A 23,927-nucleotide genomic window follows, 5' to 3' on the forward strand; every position below is an offset into this window, starting at 1 on the left:
CAGTCGTCCTGGCCCCTTTGCAGAGAAACAGCCCCAAAGCATGATGTTTCCACCACCATGCTTTACAGTAGGTATGGTGTTTGATGAATGCAACTCAGTATTCTTTTTCCTCCAAACACGACAAGTTGTGTTTCTACCAAACAGTTCCAGTTTGGTTTCATCAGACCATAGGACATTCTCCCAAAACTCCTCTGGATCATCCAAATGCTCTCTAGCAAAGTTCAGACGGGCCCGGACATGTACTGGCTTAAGCAGTGGGACACGTCTGGCACTGCAGGATCTGAGTCCATGGTGGCGTAGTGTGTTACTTATGGTAGGCCTTGTTACATTGGTCCCAGCTCTCTGCAGTTCATTCACTAGGTCCCCCCGCGTGGTTCTGGGATTTTTGCTCACCGTTCTTGTGATCATTCTGACCCCACGGGGTGGGATTTTGCGTGGAGCCCCAGATCGAGGGAGATTATCAGTGGTCTTGAATGTCTTCCATTTTCTAATTATTGCTCCCACTGTTGATTTCTTCACTCCAAGCTGGTTGGCTATTGCAGATTCAGTCTTCCCAGCCTGGTGCAGGGCTACAATTTTGTTTCTGGTGTCCTTTGACAGCTCTTTGGTCTTCACCATAGTGGAGTTTGGAGTCAGACTGTTTGAGGGTGTGCACATGTGTCTTTTTATACTGATAACAAGTTTAAACAGGTGCCATTACTACAGGTAATGAGTGGAGGAAAGAGGAGACTCTTAAAGAAGAAGTTACAGGTCTGTGAGAGCCAGAAATCTTGATTGTTTGTTTCTGACCAAATACTTATTTTCCACCATAATATGCAAATAAAATGATAAAAAAACAGACAATGTGATTTTCTGGATTTTTTTTTCTCAGTTTGTCTCCCATAGTTGAGGTCTACCTATGATGTAAATTACAGACGCCTCTCATCTTTTTAAGTGGTGGAACTTGCATTATTGCTGACTGACTAAATACTTTTTTGCCCCACTGTATATAGAATATTCATTATGTAAACTAAGGGATCAGTGACCTGTCAGCAGTCAGATTACCTAATCAGAGCACCACATGAAGACCCACCACCCCCAAAAATAAAGATTACACAACAACCACAAGACGGATTTCATCAACCAAGGTATCATTGTAATCAGTATGACGCCGCCGACCTGACACTGTCTGTAGGCTGCTGTGCACAATCCTGCTGACAGGTTCCCTTTAATCTCATGATCGCTTAAGCTTTCTTCTAGTTTTAAACAGTAACCATCTTTTTATTTTTTTATAAATCAAGTGCACTCATGAAATTTTGTAATATATTTTATTATAGAAATCTGCGTTTTTCTTCTCAAGGACTGATCATTCATTCTCAAAATTCTTAGTTCACAAGTAAAATCTGCCTTCAGTGAATACAGATTTTTCCATTACTGAGATAGAAGATGACAGTTGGTGTTCATAAAGCTCTATGGGGCTATAGAATATTTGTGTCTGCCTCTTGCTCCTCCTCTCTCCATAGAATTGTAAAAGAACCAACTGAAATTTATCTCAGTAAGTGGAAAATATGTCTTCACGGAATACAGATTTTACTAATGTTTTCCCCTAAATTGAGAAATAATTATTAGTTCAGGATGCGAAAGAAGCAGCTTTATCTGATAAGATATATTACAAAGTTGCTCACTTTCTTGCATACTATTCATTTATGAGATAACAAGTGAGGTACTCTTTAAATATCAGCCTCTACCTAGTATTTGCAGGCCTCTTAGCCGGGGTGACCACTCTCAGCACATGTGGTGGTTACTGGGCTCCTCTACAAATTACTGCCAAAAAGGAGGATCCCAAGATGGACAGACGTGAAAAAAGTACAGGTGAGTCGAACGTAAAGAAGGGACAAAGAAGACAAATTACTCACAGGTATTTAGTGAATTAGGACCAATAGAGAGGAAAGCTGTGATTAGAGAAGCCCCTCGATTAGCCCCATGAACTCCAACTGGATATGTAGAAGATTGTCCCAAAAAGGTGAAGAATGGCAAAGGAAATGTATAGCTAGAGGGAACAGACAGGGTTATGGGTTTTCCCAAAACGCAAGTTTGATATGTCAAGTTTCCACCAAAGATCCCCAAGGTTGAAAAATCTTAGATATTATCAATATACATTATGGGTGCAGAATCTAGGTTAATAAATCACATCAACCTTAGTAGCATTTCAGGTTAAATGTGAACCACGGAGATTCAGGGCAGGCTGACCAGAAGGGTAATAGGGCAGTGCTTGGCCAAAGAGGGCAAACAGCCTTTAGGACGCACGTTATCCACAGTAGATACACAATAACCATGAACCAGCCAAAAGGAATCAGAAAGAAAGAAATATCAGTCATATGGTTATTATGTTGCTGTATGTTTCTGAGTATTCAGTATTCTTGCATACATTTTATATCAGAACATGAAATGGCAATCATTAAAATTTTACAGTGATAATTAATCTGTTATTATGCTATTATAACCGGCTATTATGTGTTATTATGTTCTATGCGAAATAACAAAGGAAGTCACTCCAGGACGGAGCCGACTATTACCTAGCAAGAAGTCTTCCTGCAGCATTCCCATGAGGTTACATGTTTCCAAATACTCACATATCAAGCTATGCAAATGTGGCTATTATAATGTACACATTCAGTCCTGTAGATGGGACTACAGAGTTATGATGAGCTGAGTTTTGTCTTAAAGGGATATAGTCTTATTACATTGTTCCCCAACTTATAGCTGCAAAACTACAACTCCCAGCATTTTGGGGGCTGACCACTGACACTACAAAAGACCCTATTCTTCTACATACACTACAGATAAACTGTAGGAAAAATCTGGAATCTGGCTAAGGGTACCGTTACACAAAACGATTTACCAACGATCACGACCAGCGATACGACCTGGCCGTGATCGTTGGTAAGTCGTTGTGTGGTCGCTGGGGAGCTGTCACACAGACAGCTCTCCAGCGACCAACGATGCCGAGGTCCCCGGGTAACCAGGGTAAACATCGGGTTACTAAGCGCAGGGCCGCGCTTAGTAACCCGATGTTTACCCTGGTTACCATCGTAAATGTAAAAAAAAAAAAAACAGTACATACTCACATTCCGGTGTCCGTCAGGTCCCTTGCCGTCTGCTTCCCGCACTGACTGACTGCCGGCCGTAAAGTGAAAGCAGAGCACAGCGGTGACGTAACCGCTGTGCTCTGCTTTCACTTTACGGCCGGCAGTCAGTCAGTGCGGGAAGCAGACGGCAAGGGACCTGACGGACACCGGAATGTGAGTATGTACTGTTTTTTTTTTTAACATTTACGATGGTAACCAGGGTAAACATCGGGTTACTAAGCGTGGCCCTGCGCTTAGTAACCCGATGTTTACCCTGGTTACAAGCGAACGCATCGTTGGATCGGTGTCACACACACCGATCCAACGATGACAGCGGGAGATCCAGCGACGAAAGAAAGTTCCAAACGATCTGCTACGACGTACGATTCTCAGCGGGGTCCCTGATCGCTGCTGCGTGTCAGACACAGCGATATCGTATGGATATCGCTGGAACGTCACGGATCGTGCCGTCGTAGCGATCAAAGTGCCACTGTGAGACGGTACCCTAAGTGTTTTTGAGGACTGACACAGCGTACGCTCCTCTGTGATGTTGTTTTGTACTGGTGCTGGAGAGCAGTAATCATGGGGATCCTGATAGTCAAAGTGCTCACCAAGCTAATATTTGACATCTATTCAGTGGCTAGGTGAGAAAAGATTTTGGCTGGTATTATGTACCTTTAAAAGATACCCATACTGCACCTCTTCAGTCTTCGGTAAATTGGGGATTGTTTACATTATCTCTATTTTATTACATTTGGTCATTATACTGTTACTTACTAGTATATACAGGGGCTACTCACAAAATTAGAATATCATCAAAAGGTTAATTTCAGTTCTTCAATACAAAAAGCGAATCTCATATATTATATAGAGTCATTACACACAGAATGATCTATTTGACGTGTTTACTACTGTTAATGTTGATGATTATGGCTTACAGCCAATGAAAACCCAAAAGTCATTATCTCAGTAAATTAGAATATTTTATAACACCAGCTTGAAAAATGATTTTAAAATCTGAAATGTTGTCCTACTGAAATGTATGTTCAGTAAATGCACTCAATACTTGATCGGGGCTCCTTTTGCATCAATTATTCCATCAATGGCATGGAGGTGATCAGCCTGTGGTACTGCTGAGGGGTTATGGAAGCCCAGGTTGCTTTGATAGCAGCCTTCAGCTCATCTGCATTGTTGGGTCTGGTGTCTCTCATCTTCCTCTTGACAATATCCCATAGATTCTCTATGGGGTTAAGGTTAGGTGAGTTTTCTGGCCAATCAAGCACAGTGATACTGTTGTTTTTACACCAGGTATTCGTGCTTTTGGCAGTGTGGACAGGTGCCGAGTCCTGCTGGAGAATGGAATTTCCATCTCCAAAGTCGGCAGAGGGACGCATGAAGTGCTCTAAAATTTCCTGGTAGACGCGTTGACTTTGGTCTTGATAAAACACAGTGGACCTACACCAGCAGATGACATGGCTCCCCAAACCATCACTGATTGTGGACACTTCACACTAGACCTCCAGCAGCTTGGATTGTGGCCTCTCCACTCTTCCTCCAGACTCTGGCACCTTGATTTCCAAATGAAATGCAAAATCTACTTTCATCTGAAAACAACACTTTGGACCACTGACAACAGTCCAGTTCTTTTTCTCCTTGGCCCAGGTAAGACGCTTCTGGCGTTGTCTATTGGTCATGAGCGGCTTGACACTAGGAATGCGACACTTGTAGCCCATGTCCTGGATACGTCTGTGTGTGGTGGCTCTTGAAGCAATGACTCCAGCAGCAGTCCACTCCCTGTGAATCTCCTCCTAATTTTTGAATGGCCTTTTCTTAACAATCCTTTCCAGGCTGCGGTTATCCCGGTTGCTTGTGCACCTTTTTCTATCACACTTTTTCCTTCCACTCAACTTTCCATTAATATGCTTGGATCCAGCACTCTGTGAACAGCCGGCTTCTTTAGCAATGACCTTTTGTGGCTTCCCCTCCTTGTGGAGTGTGTCAGTGACTGCCTTCTGGACATCTGTCAGGTCAGCAGTCTTCCCCATGATTGTGGAGCTACTGAAACAGACTAAGGGACCTTTTTAAATGCTTAGGAAGCCTTTGCAGGTGTTTTTTATTAATTATTCTAATTTACTGAGATAATGACTTTTGGGTTTTCATTGGCTGTAAGCCATAATCATCAACATTAACAGAAATAAACACTTGAAATAGATCACTGTTTGTAATGACTTTATATAATATATGAGTTTCACTTTTTGTATTGAAGAGCTGAAATAAACTTTTTGATGATATTCTAATTTTGTGAGAAGCACCTGTAAGTATTAGGCTATGCGCACACAATCTGTAAACACTGCAAGTTGGACTGTGAGTACTTGTGCAGTGTCTATTTTGTGGAGATGCAAGTCTCAGCAAGATAAATTTCACCCGTATTGGACGCGGTGAATCCGCACGGTTCAATGAACACATGCGGATTCACCTGCGTTCAATAGCAGCGCTGCCAATTACTGAACATGTGCACATACCCTTAGAGGTTCTCCTCCTGTTTTGGTTAATGTCGCTTTCCTCATAGACCGCACAGAACTGCGCTTCTCAAAATGACCAGATCTGTCCATCCCCATGTGCAGTGTTTCTCTGTAGGAGAAGGCTGTTGGACAGGTCTGCTCACGTCACTCCATCAGCATTCATTGTGAGAACAGAATCAGAATCAATCAGTGCGTAAGACGAAGAACATGTAATCCTTATGTATTACTGTCACAAATCATGTCAGTAACATATGGTTGCAATCAAAACTGTAAACTCTCATTGCAAATGAGATTTATTTCCAACATTTACAAACTTTCTTCTGTTTGCGATAAACCAATGAACCAGAAAAAACTTTGAATACCTCAACACAACTAATATAACAAGTAGTTTCTCCAAATTTGGCACAAAGTGCCTCTTTTACTGGCTACTACAGTCTGTGAATGATTCACCCTTTTACATCTTTAGTACTTTAGCACCACTTGATGTTATAACCTGCTGCACATAAGCAGCATAGGCAGACGGCAGCTTCTGGCAGTGTTCCTGAGTAAGCTTAGATTTCTCATTACGGGCAATGGCCTCCAAGTCACTAATATTCTTGGGTTGTGAAAAGAGTGGTCCAAAAAGAAAGAAAAGAGATAGTTGCCTTATACAAACAAGGTACGGTAAGTGATAAAAAAAAGATACAAAGCCACTGAATGTTCCTAGAGACACACGCAGCTGGAAGCAGAGATCACAAGTTCAAAGTTATAGGAACTAAACTACAGGCTGTACTTCACTGTAGGCTACGCTACCTGGACATGGCAGTAAGAGGAAGCCGTCACCGGCTGTCACCAGATTCCCGAGGAGGCAAAAATACCAGCAGCAACCTAAGGGAAGGAGGTTTCAGTTTGTACAGTAAGGCTAGGGTGACACAAAAGTGCTACAATTCTTTTCTCACTTGTCATCCGTGTGCAGTCCGTATAATCCGTTTTTACTCAGCCACTAACAGTCATTTACAGGACGATTTACATTTTTCTATGTTACAGAATTGCAATGTATCCTCAAAAAATCAAATGCTATCCTGTGGCTCCATATGGCATCTGATTTTTTCTTATCACACCTGCAGAGTGAAATTGCAGCATGCTGAAATTTTTTTCACAAACAGATTCTTTCAGTGAAAAAAAATGGTCATCATCAGCAGTGCCCCATTGAATAACATTGGTCAGTGTGCTATCCGATAAAAAATTGTATAGCACTCATCCGATTTATACGGTGGTGTGAGCGAGCCCAAAGGCAAATACTAGTCACTGAAATTCTCTATGCCAAAACTCTAAAATGTCACCTATACTTACCCAAAAGCAAAAAAAGTTGTCTCTATTATGTTCAAAACCATATTAATAATCCACAAAAGTTTTGCAATTCCGCTTTGTGGAGAGATTGAACAAAATTGGACATACCTTTCCTACAGTGAAGCATGGTAGCAGCTTAATGATGAAAAAAGAGATATAAGCCAGCTCACCTGTGATGCATAAACCAAACCTCGGGAGCACGGACCCGCTGTGTCCAAGCGTATAAAGTCCAAAAAAGAAGAGAATGTCCAGCTTCACCGAATCCGTAAAAAAGAGTTTTCTTTATTCACAAACTTTAAACATAGAGGATACAGACTTCAGCACGAACCATATGGGTAAGAATCTCAACGCGTTTCTGGAGACTAAGCTCCCTTAAAGGGAACCTATCACCCCGTTTTTTTCGGTATGAGATAAAAATACTGTTAAATAGGGCCTGAGCTGTGCATTACAATAGTGTATTTTGTGGACCCCGATTCCCCACCTATGCTGCCGAAATACGTTACCAAAGTAGTAATTTTCGCCTGTCAATCAGGCTGGTCAGGTCGGATGGGCGTGGCTTCTTCCCCCAGATATTGCGTAGTTTTCCGTTGGTGGCGTAGTGGTGTGCGCATGTCCAAGGTCCCCAATCCTGCACGGGGGGGTGAAAATAGCAGCGATGTCCGTTATTCCATTGGTGGTCGGTGGGCGCGGCCATCTTCCTTTGGCCGCGCGTGCGCAGAAGCGGCGCTCTGCTGGCCGCGGCTTCAGGAAAATGGCCGCCGCGATCTCCATCTGCGCACGCGCGGCATCCCGCGGCCATTTTCCTGAAGCCGCGGCCAGCAGAGCGCCGCTTCTGCGCACGCGCGGCCAAAGGAAGATGGCCGCGCCCACCGACCACCAATGGAATAACGGACATCGCTGCTATTTTCACCCCCCCGTGCAGGATTGGGGACCTTGGACATGCGCACACCACTACGCCACCAACGGAAAACTACGCAATATCTGGGGGAAGAAGCCACGCCCATCCGACCTGACCAGCCTGATTGACAGGCGAAAATTACTACTTTGGTAACGTATTTCGGCAGCATAGGTGGGGAATCGGGGTCCACAAAATACACTATTGTAATGCACAGCTCAGGCCCTATTTAACAGTATTTTTATCTCATACCGAAAAAAACGGGGTGATAGGTTCCCTTTAATCATGACATGATGGTTCGTGCTGAAGTCTGTATCCTCTATGTTTAAAGTTTGTGAATAAAGAAAACTCTTTTTTATGGATTCGGTGAAGCTAGACATTCTCTTCTTTTTAGCAGCTTAATGATGCCTACAGTGAAGCAGGGTAGCTGCTCAGTGATGCCTACAGTGAAGCATGGCAGCGGCTCGGTGATGCATACAGCGAAGCATGGTGAGGGCTCAGTGATGCCTACAGTGAAGGATAGTGGTGGCTTGGTGATGCCAGCAGTGAAGCATAGTGGTTGCTTGGTGATGCCTACAGTGAAGCATGGTAGCAGCTCAGCAATGCCAACAGTAAGGCATATGGGGGCTCAATGATGCTAACAGTGAAGCAAACCACATTAGGAGAACTTTAGGAACATATTCATATTTGTCTTATTTGTGGGTCATATTCATTACAAACAAAAACAAAGGATGAGTTTCACTTTCAATATAAGCCCTTAAAGGCATTGTCTAAGATTAGAGAAACATGGTCGCCTTCATCTTCCAGAAATGTACCACACCTATCTACAAGTTGTGTCTCGTAAGAAAGTAATATTTTTTTTCTAATCCTAACCAATCTTTTTAACCTCCTGGATTAATATTCTAGAGCTCAGGCACAGCGCGAGTTTTGTGATAACAAGAAATCTATCGGAAACCTGAAAGAGAAGTTTCAGATAACCTAAGGCAATCACGTTACAGGAAAACTATTTTCAAAGTGAAATCCTCCTCATGACGCAGTAATTGAGTTTTGATGGTTTGTTTCATTAAAGGAAACTGTGATTTGCATATTATTAAAGGCTTGAAAAATTCCGGGCATGGCTTACATTTTTTTCTAATGGGTGTCTTTTAGTTTTTGATTTTAATTAAATTCAAATGTGTTGATGGAGCAATGAAGTAAGAAACATGTCCTGAACAAAAAAGATGACCCACCTCCGCTATATTATATTCTATAGAACAAGAAATATCACAGAGGCCATTCACCAGGAGCACATAACGTAGCCACCTACACTACAGTTTTCCAAAAATGTGCAAAAAGACAAGTATTGTGTCCTGATTTTGGCACAAGCACAGTTACTTTTTTACAATACAAATAGTTTGAGAAACTACAACTGCATAAACAAATGACTGACTTTGTAAATTCACTGCAGTTTCTCTAGTGGACCCACTGTGTGTATGTATCACGTATCCTGTATAGATCCTGAGTTAGATCCTGTATTATACTCCAGAGCTGCACTCACTATTCTGCTGGTGAAGTCACTGTGTACAAACATTACATTACTGATTCTGTACTGATCCTGAGTTACATTCTGTATTATACTCCAGAGCTGCACTCACTATTCTGCTGGTGCAGTCACTGTGTACATACATTACATTACTGATCCTGAGTTACATCCTGTATTATACCCCAGAGCTGCACTCACTATTCTGCTGGTGCAGTCACTGTGTACATACATTACATTACTGATCCTGAGTTACCTCCTGTATTATACTCCAGAGCTGCACTCACTATTCTGCTGGTGCAGTCACTGTGTACATACATTACATTACTGATCCTGAGTTACCTCCTGTATTATACTCCAGAGCTGCACTCACTATTCTGCTGGTGCAGTCACTGTGTACAAACATTACATTACTGATTCTGTACTGATCCTGAGTTACATTCTGTGTTATACTTCAGAGCTGCACTCACTATTCTGCTGGTGCAGTCACTGTGTACATACATTACATTACTGATCCTGAGTTACCTTCTGTATTATACTCCAGAGCTGCACTCACTATTCTGCTGGTGCAGTCACTGTGTACACACATTACATTACTGATCCTGAGTTACATTCTGTATTATACTCCAGAGCTGCACTCACTATTCTGCTGGTGCAGTCACTGTGTACATACATTACATTACTGATCCTGAGTTTCATCCTGTATTGTACTCCAGAGCTGCACTCACTATTCTGCTGGTGAAGTCACTGTATACAGACATTACTGATCCTGTACTGATCCTGAGTTACATCCTGTATTATACTCCCGAGCGGCACTCACTATTCTGCTGGTGCAGTCACTGTGTACATACATTACATCACTGATCCTGAGTTACATCCTGTATTATACCCCAGAGCCGCACTCACTATTCTGCTGGTGCAGTCACTGTGTACACACATTACATTACTGATCCTGAGTTACATTCTGTATTATACTCCAGAGCTGCACTCACTATTCTGCTGGTGCAGTCACTGTGTACACACATTACATTACTGATCCTGAGTTACATTCTGTATTATACTCCAGAGCTGCACTCACTATTCTGCTGGTGCAGTCACTGTGTACATACATCACATTACTGATCCTGAGTTACATCCTGTATTATACTCCAGAGCCGCACTCACTATTCTGCTGGTGCAGTCACTGTGTACACACATTACATTACTGATCCTGAGTTACATTCTGTATTATACTCCAGAGCTGCACTCACTATTCTGCTGGTGCAGTCACTGTGTACACACATTACATTACTTATCCTGCACTGAACACCTAAAAGCGTTGTGCTTCACATACGATCACATAGTGATCCCTTCACTACAACCATGTAACCAATAGAGGACTATGAAGGTACAATATGTAGAAAGATGAAAATTTATTGAAATAACAAACAATCAGTATATACAAAAAATATCAATATATAGAAACTTTTACAAAAGTTCATACAATACTGTGCCACCTAAAAAAAGGGGGGTCTGGCTGTAAGTCTGAAAGACCCCGATAGGACCACCCATGCAGCAGTGTCTATTATTCCTGTTAGAATGTCACAAGAAAGGCCACTAGGGAGACACTTAAATAGTATCACAGTTTGTAAAACCCCTATCTAAGTTTAATAATGGCTATTATTTTGACACGTGCTTGTAACAATAACACCAATATTGCTGGTATGTATAAATCCATATATCCCAAGTTACTTGCATATGTGATAATATAGCTTGACCTGAAGCTTGAAACAAGTACAGTATCTGCCGAACAATGATACAGCAATCAAAAAACTGTTGTAGGTAAAGTTTTAAAACATACCAGCAGTCATTGTACAGCCTGGATAATGGTCCTATAGCGCACCTCGACGCGCGTTTCACTGCCTCTGCAGTTTCGTCAGGAGATCATTATCCTGTACTGATCCTGAGTTATATTCTCTATTATACTCCAGAGCTGCACTCACTATTCTGCTGGTGCAGTCACTGTGTACATACATTACATTACTGATTCTGTACTGATCCTGAGTTACATCCTGTATTATACTCAAGAGCTGCACTCACTATTCTGCTGGTGCAGTCACTGTGTACATACATTACATTACTGATTCTGTACTGATCCTGAGTTACATCCTGTATTATACTCCAGAGCTGCACTCACTATTCTGCTGGTGCAGTCACTGTGTACACACATTACATTATTGACCCTGTACTGATCCTGAGTTACATCCTGTATTATACCCCAGAGCTGCACTCACTATTCTGCTGGTGCAGTCACTGTGTACATACATTACTGATCCTGTACTGATCCTGAGTTACATCCTGTATCATACGCTAGAGCTGCACTCACTATTCTGCTGGTGCAGTCACTGTGTACATGCATTACTGATCCTGAGTTAGATCCAGAGAGGCCATACTGGGCCTCTGGCCTTAAAGGGAGGCCGACGTGACGGGGTTAAAGTGGGAATAAAGGGAGCTGGGTGGTTTATTGGGAGACTTAAGGTACCGTCACACTAAACGATATCGCTAGCGATCCGTGACGTTGCAGCGTCCTGGCTAGCGATATCGTTGTTTGACACGCAGCAGCGATCAGGATCCTGCTGTGATATCGCTGGTCGTTGATTAAAGTTCAGAACTTTATTTGGTCGTCAGACCGGCGTGTATCGTTGTGTTTGACAGCAAAAGCAACGATACCAGCGATGTTTTACAATGGTAACCAGGGTAAATATCGGGTTACTAAGCGCAGGGCAGCGCTTAGTAACCCGATGTTTACCCTGGTTACCAGTGTAAAATGTAAAAAAACAAACAGTACATACTCACCTTCGCGTCCCCCGCCGTCCGCTTCCTGCACTGACTGCCGGCCATAAAGTGAAAGTACAGCACAGCGGTGACGTCACCGCTCTGCTGTTAGGGCCGGCGCTCAGTCAGTGCAGGAAGCGGACGCCGGGGGACGCGAATGTGAGTATGTACTGTTTGTTTTTTTACATTTTACACTGGTAACCAGGGTAAACATCGGGTTACTAAGCGCGGCCCTGCGCTTAGCAACCCGATGTTTACCCTGGTTACCCGGGGACCTCGGCATCGTTGGTCGCTGGAGAGCGGTCTGTGTGACAGCTCTCCAGCGACCAAACAGCGACGCTGCAGCGATCGGCATCGTTGTCTGTATCGCTGCAGCGTCGCTTAGTGTGACGGTACCTTTAGGGTTAGTAAAGATCAGAGGTGGAATTTAGGTTTGAAGAAGTGAGAGGAGGTGCCAGAGGATAAATAAAGGCTCAGGCATCTTCCTAGGGGAAAACATTTTAGATGCTCATCAGCTACTGGGAAAAGCTAACCAGAAAACCAAAGACTCCAATAGTCCAATGCTACTAAGCTGGAGTCATTGGTCATAGCTAAGCCACAGACCATAGCAGCTCATAGCAGTGTCCACCTCCACCTCGCTGGCGTCTGAGTGGAAGTGGAGGTCTGTGCCGGTCACGGACCAATCCATCTGGTCTGTCAAGAGACACAATCATCTCATCAGTCCATAAAACCTGTGTACAATCTGTCTTCAGATATTTCTTGGACCTATCTTGACGTTTCCCTTTCTGTGTCTCACTCAGTGGTGGTCGGGCTCAGCCTCCTCATCTTGGACATGTCTCAGAACGCCGAACACCTTGTGCTTCAGTGTCTTGCTCAGTGGTGGTCGGGCTCGGCCTCCTCACCTCGGTGGTGTCTTTGAGCACTGAACACCTTGTACTTCTGACCTCCAGGGAGGCTGAAGCTCTGGAATAAGACAGAACTGGCAGATAATGGCTTCCTGGTCACTTCACGTCTGTTTTTTCTCGCATCTTTGGCAGTTAATATGCTTATTTTTTTCTCAACATATTTTTTGAGCCCTGGTGACTATTTGCAACAAAACTTTTGCTAGTTCTGTTATTGACCAAATATGTGATCATTTCCCGAAGCTGGGTCCTCTGTAAGACTTGTAATAATGTGTGACTTTTCAGCGTCAGTTAATTCTCTTTCTGGCCAATTTTCCCTAAGGAAAGTAAACTGCCTTATAATTCTGCACACCTTGATAAAGGGAGTTGTATCCTTAGGCCGCACCCTCATCATTAAACAAATACCATCACCTGATCTGCTTCATCCAATAAGCATTCAAGTTTGTACAAAAAATCTGCATAAAAATAATGACGGTCAAAATACTCACCTGCCTGATTATTGCACACAGTGTATCAGCCAGTAGGTTCCCTGGGCCCCCTGGGGTATTGTTTCGTTAAGGTTCAAGGAATTGTGATAAATAAATAAATGCTCACATGACAATTGAATAAACTAAAATGAACTTACTTAATAAAAGATAATAAATATAAACAGTCACTCAAAATAGCAAATAATCAATAAAGTCATAAGTCATACATTACATTAGCATGGTAGGAGTTCAAATCAACCTTGGTCTCTCTCAATGTCCTCACTCTTCCATCTGTGTCTCTCTGTCCCATGTCTAAAGGTACCGTCTCACAGTGGCACTTTGGTTGCTACGACGGCACGATCCGTGACGCTCCAGCGTCGCTGCATTATCGCTCCAGCGTCGTAGAATGTGGTCACACGGGCATGTCACACAGGAGGTGCTCTCACAATTCAGAGCACATTTTGCATAATCTATGCGTGACGTTGTTCACGAGGAGCGTGTTGTGCTGCTAGCTAACTACACCTGTAATGTGCTGATTGGCCGTTGGTTACTGTGCGCGCATTGGTTGGAGAGAAAAGAATACAGCGCTCGAGAGCCGCGGTTTTATCTGCCGGGAACAATAGTACCACGTCTGTCGAATGAGCGCACAGTATTGTACCGCCCAATCAGCACACAGGAGGTGGAGAATTTGGCGCTCCTACGTATCAAGCTCCTCCACCCATTACATCGTATACAATATTGTGCACACCTTTGTTACACGATGCGATCATGCCGCCACAGCGGGACACTTGACGACAAAAGAAAGTTTCAAACGATCTGCTACGATGTACGATTCTCAGCGGGGTCCCTGATCGCAGTAGCGTGTCAGACACAGCGAGATCGTAACTATATAGCTGGAACGTCACAGATCGTGCCGTTGTAGCGACCAAAGTGCCACTGTGAGACGGTACCCTAAGGCATACCTCCCATTTATATGCTAAACCAACTCCATTGCAAGTTCTCTAAAGGTACCGTTACACTAAGCGACTTACCAACGATCACGACCAGCCATACGACCTGGCCGTGATCGTTGGTAAGTCGTTGTGTGGTCGCTGGGGAGCTGTCACACAGACAGCTCTCTCCAGTGACCAACGATCAGGGGAACGACTTCGGCATCGTTGAAACTGTCTTCAACGATGCCGAAGTCCCCTGCAGCACCCGGGTAACCAGGGTAAACATCGGGTTACTAAGTGTTGGGCCGCGCTTAGTAACCCGATATTTACCCTGGTTACCATTGTAAAAGTAAAAAAATAACACTACATACTCACCTTCTGATGTCTGTCACGTCCCCCGGCGTCCACGCGCTGCTGCAGAGAGCTTTCCCTGCACTGAATGTGTCAGCGGCGCCGGCAGTAACAGCGGTGACGTCACCGCTGTGCTCTGCTTTACGACTGGCGCTCACAGTCAGTGCAGGGAAAGCTCCCTGCAGCAGCGCGTGGACGCCGGGGGACGTGACAGACATCAGAAAGTTAGTATGTAGTGTTTTTTTTTTACTTTTACAATGGTAACCAGGGTAAATATCGGGTTACTAAGCGCGGCCCTGCGCTTTGTAACCCGATGTTTACCCTGGTTACAAGTGAACACATCGCTGGATCGGTGTCACACACACCGATCCAGCGATGACAGCGGGTGATCAGCGACGAAATAAAGTTCTGGACTTCTAGCTCCGACCAGCGATATCACAGCAGGATCCAGATCGCTGCTGCATGTCAAACACAACGAGATCGCTATCCAAGACGCTGCAACGTCACTGCAACGTCACGGATCGTTGTCGTTCTCGTTGAGTGTGACGGTACCTTAAAGGTTTGATGTTTATCATGGTATGTGTACTGAAGCCTTACGGCCAAATAGATTAGACTTCACTACTTGGCATCCCTGGGGGCTTTAAGACCTCCAATCAACATATGTATGCCTAGGAAGATCTCTCATCTTTGAAGATAAGTGTAAAGTGTACACTAAATGTAAATTACTGGGTCATTTACATTCCTTTGTTTAGACTGACCATTTGGAACAATTGACATGTGGCTGGACAAGTTTTCAATTAGCTTTCTGGTATACCCTTTGAAAGTACATATATATACTGTATATTATATAACAAAACCAATCAATATCTCTATCATTCGTATTAATTATTTGGAGTGTTGAAATCATATTAAATATATACAGTACAGACCAAAAGTTTGGACACACCTTCTCATTTAAAGATTTTTCTGTATTTTCATGACTATGAAAATTGTACATTCACACTGAAGGCATCAAAACTATGAATTAACACATGTGGAATTATATACTTAACAAAAAAGTGTGAAACAACTGAAATTATGTCATATTCTAGGTTCTTCAAAGTATCCACCTTTTGCTTTGATGACTGCATTGCACACTCTTGGCATTCTCTTGATGAGCTTCAAGAGGTAGTCACTGGGAATTGTCTTCCAACAATCTTGAAGGAGTTCCCAGAGATGCTAAGCACTTGTTGACCCTTTTGCCTTCACTCTGCGGTCCAGCTCACCCCAAACCATCTCGATTGGGTTCAGGTCTGGTGACTGTGGAGGCCAGGTCATCTGGCGTAGCACCCCATCACTCTCCTTCTTGGTCAAATAGCCCTTACACAGCCTGGAGGTGTGCTTAGGGTCATTGTCCTGTTGAAAAATAAATGATGGTCCAACTAAACGCAAACCGGATGGAATAGCATGCCGCTGCAAGATGCTGTGGTAGCCATGCTGGTTCAGTATGCCTTCAATTTTGAATAAATCCCCAACAATGTCACCAGCAAAGCACCCCCACACCATCCCACCTCCTCCTCCATGCTTCACGGTGGGAACCAGGCATGTAGAGTCCATCCGTTCACCTTTTCTGCGTCGCACAAAGACACGGTGGTTGGAACCAAAGATCTCAAATTTGGACTCATCAGACCAAAGCACATATTTCCACTGATCTAATATCCATTCCTTGTGTTCTTTAGCCCAAACAAGTGTCTTCTGTTTGTTTCCTGTCCTTAGCAGTGGTTTCCCAGCAGCTATTTTGCCATGAAGGCCTGCTGCACAAAGTCTCCTCTTAACAGTTGTTGTAGAGATGTGTCTGCTGCTAGAACTCTGTGTGGCACTGACCTGGTCTCTAATCTGAGCTGCTGTTAACCTGCGATTTCTGAGGCTGATGACTTGGATAAACTTATCCTCAGAAGCAGAGGTGACTCTTGGTCTTCCTTTCCTGGGGCGGTCCTCATGTGAGCCAGTTTCTTTGTAACGCTTGATGGTTTTTGCCACTGCACTTGGGGACACTTTCAAAGTTTTCCAATTTTTCGGACTGACTGACCTTCATTTCTTAAAGTAATGATGGCCACTCGTTTTTCTTTACTTAGCTGCTTTTTTCTTGTCATAATACAAATTCTATCAGTCTATTCAGTAGGACTATCAGCGGTGTATCCACCAGACTTCTGCAGAACACAACTGATGGTCCGAACCCTATTTATAAGGCAAGAAATCCCACTTATTAAACCTGACAGGGCACACCTGTGAAGTGAAAACCATTCCCAGTGACTACCTTTTGAAGCTCATCAAGAGAATGCCAAGAGTGTGCAAAGCAGTCATCAAAGCAAAAGGTGGCTACTTTGAAGAACCTAGAATATAAAACATAATTTCAGCTGTTTCACACTTTTTTTGTTAAGTATATAATTCCACATGTGTTAATTCATAGTTTTGATGCCTTCAGTGTGAATGTACAATTTTCATAGTCATGAAAATACAGAACAATCTTTAAATGAGATGGTGTGTCCAAACTTTTGGTCTGTACTGTATATACAGGTCCTTCTCAAAAAATTAGCATATAGTGTTAAATTTCATTATTTACCATAATGTAATGATTACAATTAAACTTTCATATATTATAGATTCATTATCCACCAACTGAAATTTGTCAGGTCTTTTATTGTTTTAATACTGATGATTTTGGCATACAACTCCTGATAACCCAAAAAACCTGTCTCAATAAATTAGCATATCAAGAAAAGGTTCTCTAAATGACCTATTACCCTAATCTTCTGAATCAACTAATTAACCCTAAACACATGCAAAAGATACCTGAGGCTTTTAAAAACTCCCTGCCTGGTTCATTACTCAAAACCCCCATCATGGGTAAGACTAGCGACCTGACAGATGTCAAGAAGGCCATCATTGACACCCTCAAGCAAGAGGGTAAGACCTAGAAAGAAATTTCTCAACAAATAGGCTGTTCCCAAAGTGCTGTATCAAGGCACCTCAATGGTAAGTCTGTTGGAAGGAAACAATGTGGCAGAAAACGCTGTACAACGAGAAGAGGTGACCGGAACCTGAGGAAGCAGTGGACTGAGTCTGGTGTGGAAACATCCAGAGCCACCGTGCACAGGCGTGTGCAGGAAATGGGCTACAGGTGCCGCTTTCCCCAGGTAAAGCCACTTTTGAACCATAAACAGCGGCAGAAGCGCCTGACCTGGGCTACAGAGAAGCAGCACTGGACTGTTGCTAAGTGGTCCCAAGTACTTTTTTCTGATGAAAGCAAATTTTGCATGTCATTCGGAAATCAAGGTGCCAGAGTCTGGAGGAAGACTGGGGAGAAGGAAATGCCAAAATGCCTGAAGTCCAGTGTCAAGTACCCACAGTCAGTGATGGTGTGGGGTGCCATGTCAGCTGCTGGTGTTGGTCCACTGTGTTTCATCAAGGGCAGGGTCAATGCAGCTAGCTATCAGGAGATTTTGGAGCACTTCATGCTTCCATCGGCTGAAATGCTTTATGGAGATGAAGATTTCATTTTTCAGCACGACCTGGCACCTGCTCACAGTGCCAAAACCACTGGTAAATGGTTTACTGACCATGGTATTACTGTGCTCAATTGGCCTGCCAACTCTCCTGACCTGAACCCCATAGAGAATCTGTGGGATATTGTGAAGAGAAAGTTGAGAGACGCAAGACCCAACACTCTGGATGAGCTTAAGGCCGCTATTGAAGCATCCTGGGCCTCCATAACATCTCAGCAGTGTCACAGGCTGATTGCCTCCATGCCACGCCGCATTGAAGCAGTCATTTCTGCCAAAGGATTCCCGACCAAGTATTGAGTGCATAACTGAACATTATTATTTGATGGTTTTTTTGTTTCTTATTAAAAAACACTTTTATTTGATTGGTCGGGTGAAATATGCTAATTTATTGAGACAGGTTTTTTGGGTTATCAGGAGTTGTATGCCAAAATCATCAGTATTAAAACAATAAAAGACCTGACAAATTTCAGTTGGTGGATAATGAATCTATAGTATATGAAAGTTTAATTGTAATCATTACATTATGGTAAATAATGAAATTTAACACTATATGCTAATTTTTTGAGAAGGACCTGTATACTACACAGGTATGTAATGTAATATATGGTGTTCTCATGCAACAGTAACTTGTTAGATGGGAGAGGAAGTATACAAACCAGTACAATGTAAGAATCAACGATAATATCATTTTATTGATGTCTTCCATACTTATATTACAGTTCCAGGTTTTATCCACAAAGTGGCATAGCCAACAGGGTCAACTACCTTAAAGGCAAACTGGCATGTCTCCAAATGCTATTACTCAACATATATCGGGTATATAAAATTAATTTTATTTCTACAGGGAGATGCCGGATTTCAGTCATAGAGGTGGCTTCAGTCACCACTCACAGCATTGTGAGCAGCTGCTGTAAGCATGCCCCTTGCACTTTGATTGACAGCTTGCTCTGCACAGATGTGCTGCAGAGCGAGCTGTCAATGTCATGGACTGTGCTTGAAGCCAGTAATCACAGTGGTGTGACTGGTGACTGTTATTGCTCCATGCACACTTGTATGACTGAAAGCTGGTGGCTCCCAGGAACAATAAAGTTATTTTTCTCCTAGGAGCCGCGCTTTCAGTATGTCAACCAAACAGCATTTGAACACAACCTGCAGATTAACAATATATCTGAAGGTTAATAGCATTTGGGTACATGACAGGTTTCCTTTTACAGAAGTCTAGCCAGTGATAGTAAGTAAGGATGAACTACTTTAACCCTGCTGTGGAACCATGGGGTCATATAGACCCCAGCGCTGAATAAATTGAAATATTTCTAAAACTGGTCAATCTCAGACATTGACATTCTATGTATTTTCAAGGAACATATTTCTGCTTATGTTAATGATATTTTGAATTTGTTTTTCAATTTTGTTTCAAAGTTATTTTCAATTTTCTGTGTTTAGGACTCTCCTGACCCCATAGTACCTTTATTGTCTGACATTTTTTTTTAAATATTTTCTGTTTATTCACAGGTTTTGTAATATAATTGTAAATAAACAATGGCTAGTTCCAAGTGACACCAGCAGTGTTACAGGACAGCGCAAATGGTGCTATGTTGTTTTTCCTCGATCGAAGGACAAAAAGACGAGATTTGTTTGCAACGACTGCAAGAAGTTCATTTGTGAAGAACATGGCACTATGACGTGTAGTGAATGCAAGGGCTAAATTTATTGCCAGATCATTCGTTGTCATTATGTTTTTACTAAAATCAGATTCAGTTATTGTGCATTTTTTTTTATTGAATTTGAATACTTTTAGTTATTAGTAAAGCATTTTAGTATAAATTTCATTTTTTTATGTTTGTTGATGACAAATAAATCACTACAAAGTTACATTTGATTTCATAACTGTTTCCTGAAATGATGACAGAATAAAACTTGATTATTCTGAACAGCCAGCATGTTCATTTTAATGAAATATGACGATTTTGAGCCTGGGGTCATATAGACCCCATGGTACCAAAGCAGTGATTTTTTTCATGGTTCCACAGCTGGGTTAAACTACCGTAGTCCGGCGATCACCTTGTTCCTCCGCGGCAGCTGGACCACGACAGAGTTCACTTCTGCCCTTGTAATTCTCTCTCAGAAGGTAACACTCTCTTGGCAGGCTACCACAGAAGCCTATACTTGTTCCTTGACTGGGGTATTTTATATTGTCTTGTCCATCTTTAGTGATAATGCAGGCAGATTTACCTTAGAGGTTCAGCCAGGAAAGAAGGGGCATGGAGTTTTTCACTATGTTTTCAAACAGGCATGAAGTTTTGACTCAAATGAAAAGACTAATGTATCCACCCACTCCATATATAAACCAGGGTCTGAAGGTTTACGAGTCAACTGTGCCTACAATGTGGGCTTGGGGCAAAGAGGGTTAGCAAGGGAATCAATATAGATCCATAAAAGTAAATGGAACAGAAGCTTCCTATTTTTCCTGCTATTATCTCTATATTTGTTCCCTATAAGAATTTTCCATGTATTATACAATGTTATACTCTGTATGCCAGCTCATTATGCTCATGTTCACTCATAGTACACAAATAAACTTCTCATTGTTGACCTGTTTATTAAATCTGTGTCAATTGGAGTTGACAATTGCTGTATAAACAGATAATATTAATAAGTTACCGCTTGTACAATGTCATGCATTAAGTTGCATGGTATGTGACGTTCCCACTCTATTATCCTGCTCCTCCCTAACTTCTAAGCACTCTGGAATATTAAGGAAATTCTCCTGAGTCATAATCATCATCATGCTGCAGAGATGGATGCTCACATGCTGCAGTCGACTTTCACTCCAATCTTTCTATAAATGGGGGGTCTGCAACCAATGACTCAGAAGCTGTAGTGAAGCTACAACTCTTAGAATGCCTGCTGAGGGCTGACGTTTCCCTACAGCTGGAGGACCACTAGATCCAGACCGCTGCCATAAATCATCATGAATCTTATAGGCTTTATGGAACGTATGGACCGCACCAACAATGTTATATACAGTAAATACATTTCACACATGCGCCTTAAACTGTGTAAAGTAACAGTCTTACCTTGGGCCCACCCGCCTTCTTCATACAGTCGAAAACTCAAAATCCTGATGGCGAGGTCATGCTCAAGATTAGGCTCATTATGCCAGAATGCAGTTTAGATTAGTTTCAGGATGAGGCGTATTTTTCTGTTCTTCCTCCTTAAATTCCAGGACCCATCACTCTATTTTTTTGCTGATGTGTTAGGGTGTATTATTTTAGTAGCATTTTTCAGTATGTATAAATTTGAATGAAACTTAAACAATTTTATTCTAAGTACAATTCCCCCCCAAAAAACAAAAAATACATTTTCATTTGATAATTTTTTTTTGCAGTTTTCCAGACATTAGATGTGTATGTACTACACTGGCGTTAACAATTAAAAAAGCGCGGTGGCTTCGCTCACAGAAAATAATATGTTAAATTGTTCATTACGCTTGCTAAGGTTACATTGTCAGTTTCACCCTGAAGTTGACATCTTCAGCGTTTAAAATTAGTTTTTTAACTCTTTTTTGTTAGTTTGGCATTAACAGTTGTTTACTTTTACAAAGCTGTCCTAACACTGATGCGAACAACATCTTCTTTTGGAACAATTTTTTATAGACTATTTACAGTAAATTTACTTTCCTTTCCAAAACACATAAAAAATTGAGAGAGGGCACCATAGTGCAACAATTCATCCCTCTCCCCTTTGTGTAAGGCTACTTTCACACTAGCGTCGTTTTGAATACGTCGCAATGTGTCGTTTAGGAGAAGAAAAGCACCCTGCAAAGTTTTTTCCCCATAGACTAACATTAGCAACGCATTGCGACGTATGGTCACACTTCGCAACCGTTGTGCTACGGTTACGTCGTGTTTTGGCGGACCGTCGGCACAAAAAAACATTACATGTAACATTTTTTTGAGCGTCGTGTCTGCCATTTTCGACCACGCATGCGCGGCCGAAATTCTGCCCCCTCCTCCCCGGACCTTACAATGGGGCAGCGGAAGCGTCGTAAGACTGCTTCCGCTGCCCACGTCGGGCATTATTTTCACAACGCGCGTCAGCACGTCGGGCCGACGCATAGCGACGGCCCCATGCCGACGCTAGTGTGAAAGAAGCCTAACCTATCAGTGGTTAACAGGAAAAGGGGTAAGATTGATTTACAGATACACGGGTGTGTATTGTAATAATAATAATAATCTTGATTTATTGTATTGTAGAGCTTTTTGGTAAACAACGCTTTTCGTTTTCCCTTCAGGTGTATATATGAAAAGATTTTTGGAGCTGCCCACCCTAGAGCAAGCAACGTAGAGTTATTCATGTGAAAAACACGGACTCTCCAAATTAATGCCGACTACTTTAAGTGATTGACCTTGTGCTTTGTTTATAGTCATAGGAAATGCAAGCCGGATTGGAAACTGCAGACGCATAATGCAGACTGTATCATCCGTTACTCCTAAAGATGTCATTCCCAATGTTCAGATGTTTCAGCTTCCTTTGATTCAGCCTGTCTCATCCGTTTTTCCTGAAGACAACGTTCCCGGTGTTCAGATGTTTCAGCTTCCCTTGAATCAGCCTGTCTCATCCATTTCTCCTGAAGATGACATTCCCAGTGTTCAGATGTTTCAGCTTCCCTTGAATCAGCCTGTCTCATCCGTTGTTCCTGAAGACAATGTTCCCGATGTTCAGATGTTTCAGCTTCCCTTGAATCAGCCTTTCTCATCCATTTCTCCTGAAGATGACATTCCCGATGTTCAGATGTTTCAGCTGCCTTTGATTCAGCCTGTCTCATCCGTTTTTCCTGAAGACAACGTTCCCGGTGTTCAGATGTTTCTGCTTCCCTTGAATCAGCCTGTCTCATCCATTTCTCCTGAAGATGACATTCCCAGTGTTCAGATGTTTCAGCTTCCCTTGAATCAGCCTGTCTCCTCTGTTTCTCCTGAAGATGTTTTAATTATTTATTAAAGACACGTTTTACTAAAGCTGGATTCATTTTTTACCTGTAAAAATTGAAAAGGGGAGCAATCTGCAGGGAAAATCCATTTAACAGTTATGATTTATTTATATTTCATCCACAATATTGCCACTGTATTGATCTGTAGATTTCCTGCCAAAAATATTGGACAGAAAATTCTCCGAAATGCTGGAACTTGTGCATTTCCCTTTAGATGTTTGTTGCCCTTGTATGGAATTAATGCTGAAATACATTGCACCTATTAAAATTAAAAGGAGTCGGTTGTTTAGAGCAACGTTCTATATTCTGCTTGATAGAGAAACTGAAATATATTAAGTGTCCTCCCTGAGACTGGTAAGCCAACTAATCAATATTCTCATACAGAAATGTATGCAAATGTCGCTAATGAATTACCCATGACCCAATGTGGAGACAATGTACCCAGCCTCTAATTACAAGCTTAGAGCAGGGAGCATAAGTGGCATCTGTAGATGTGGGTACAGTCATAGAAAATAAGCTTTGTGCAACTTATCAGAGTACTATCTACAAGCTAA

At 42.4% G+C, this 23,927-nt stretch overlaps 1 protein-coding gene across 1 annotated transcript in view; it reads right to left on the reverse strand.

Moving 5' to 3' along the window:
- Positions 1-22,884: 22,884 nt before the first annotated feature.
- The window catches only part of LOC143788243 (uncharacterized), a 107,218-nt gene continuing 106,175 nt past the window's right edge, over positions 22,885-23,927 (reverse strand). Inside the window, exon 3 of the mRNA XM_077277759.1 lies at positions 22,885-23,358. Within this exon, the coding sequence (XP_077133874.1) occupies positions 22,885-23,358 (474 nt within the window). The remainder of the gene's footprint in view (positions 23,359-23,927) is intronic.

Source organism: Ranitomeya variabilis, chromosome 8 (genome assembly GCF_051348905.1).
Source record: "Ranitomeya variabilis isolate aRanVar5 chromosome 8, aRanVar5.hap1, whole genome shotgun sequence".
NCBI lineage: Eukaryota > Metazoa > Chordata > Amphibia > Anura > Dendrobatidae > Ranitomeya > Ranitomeya variabilis.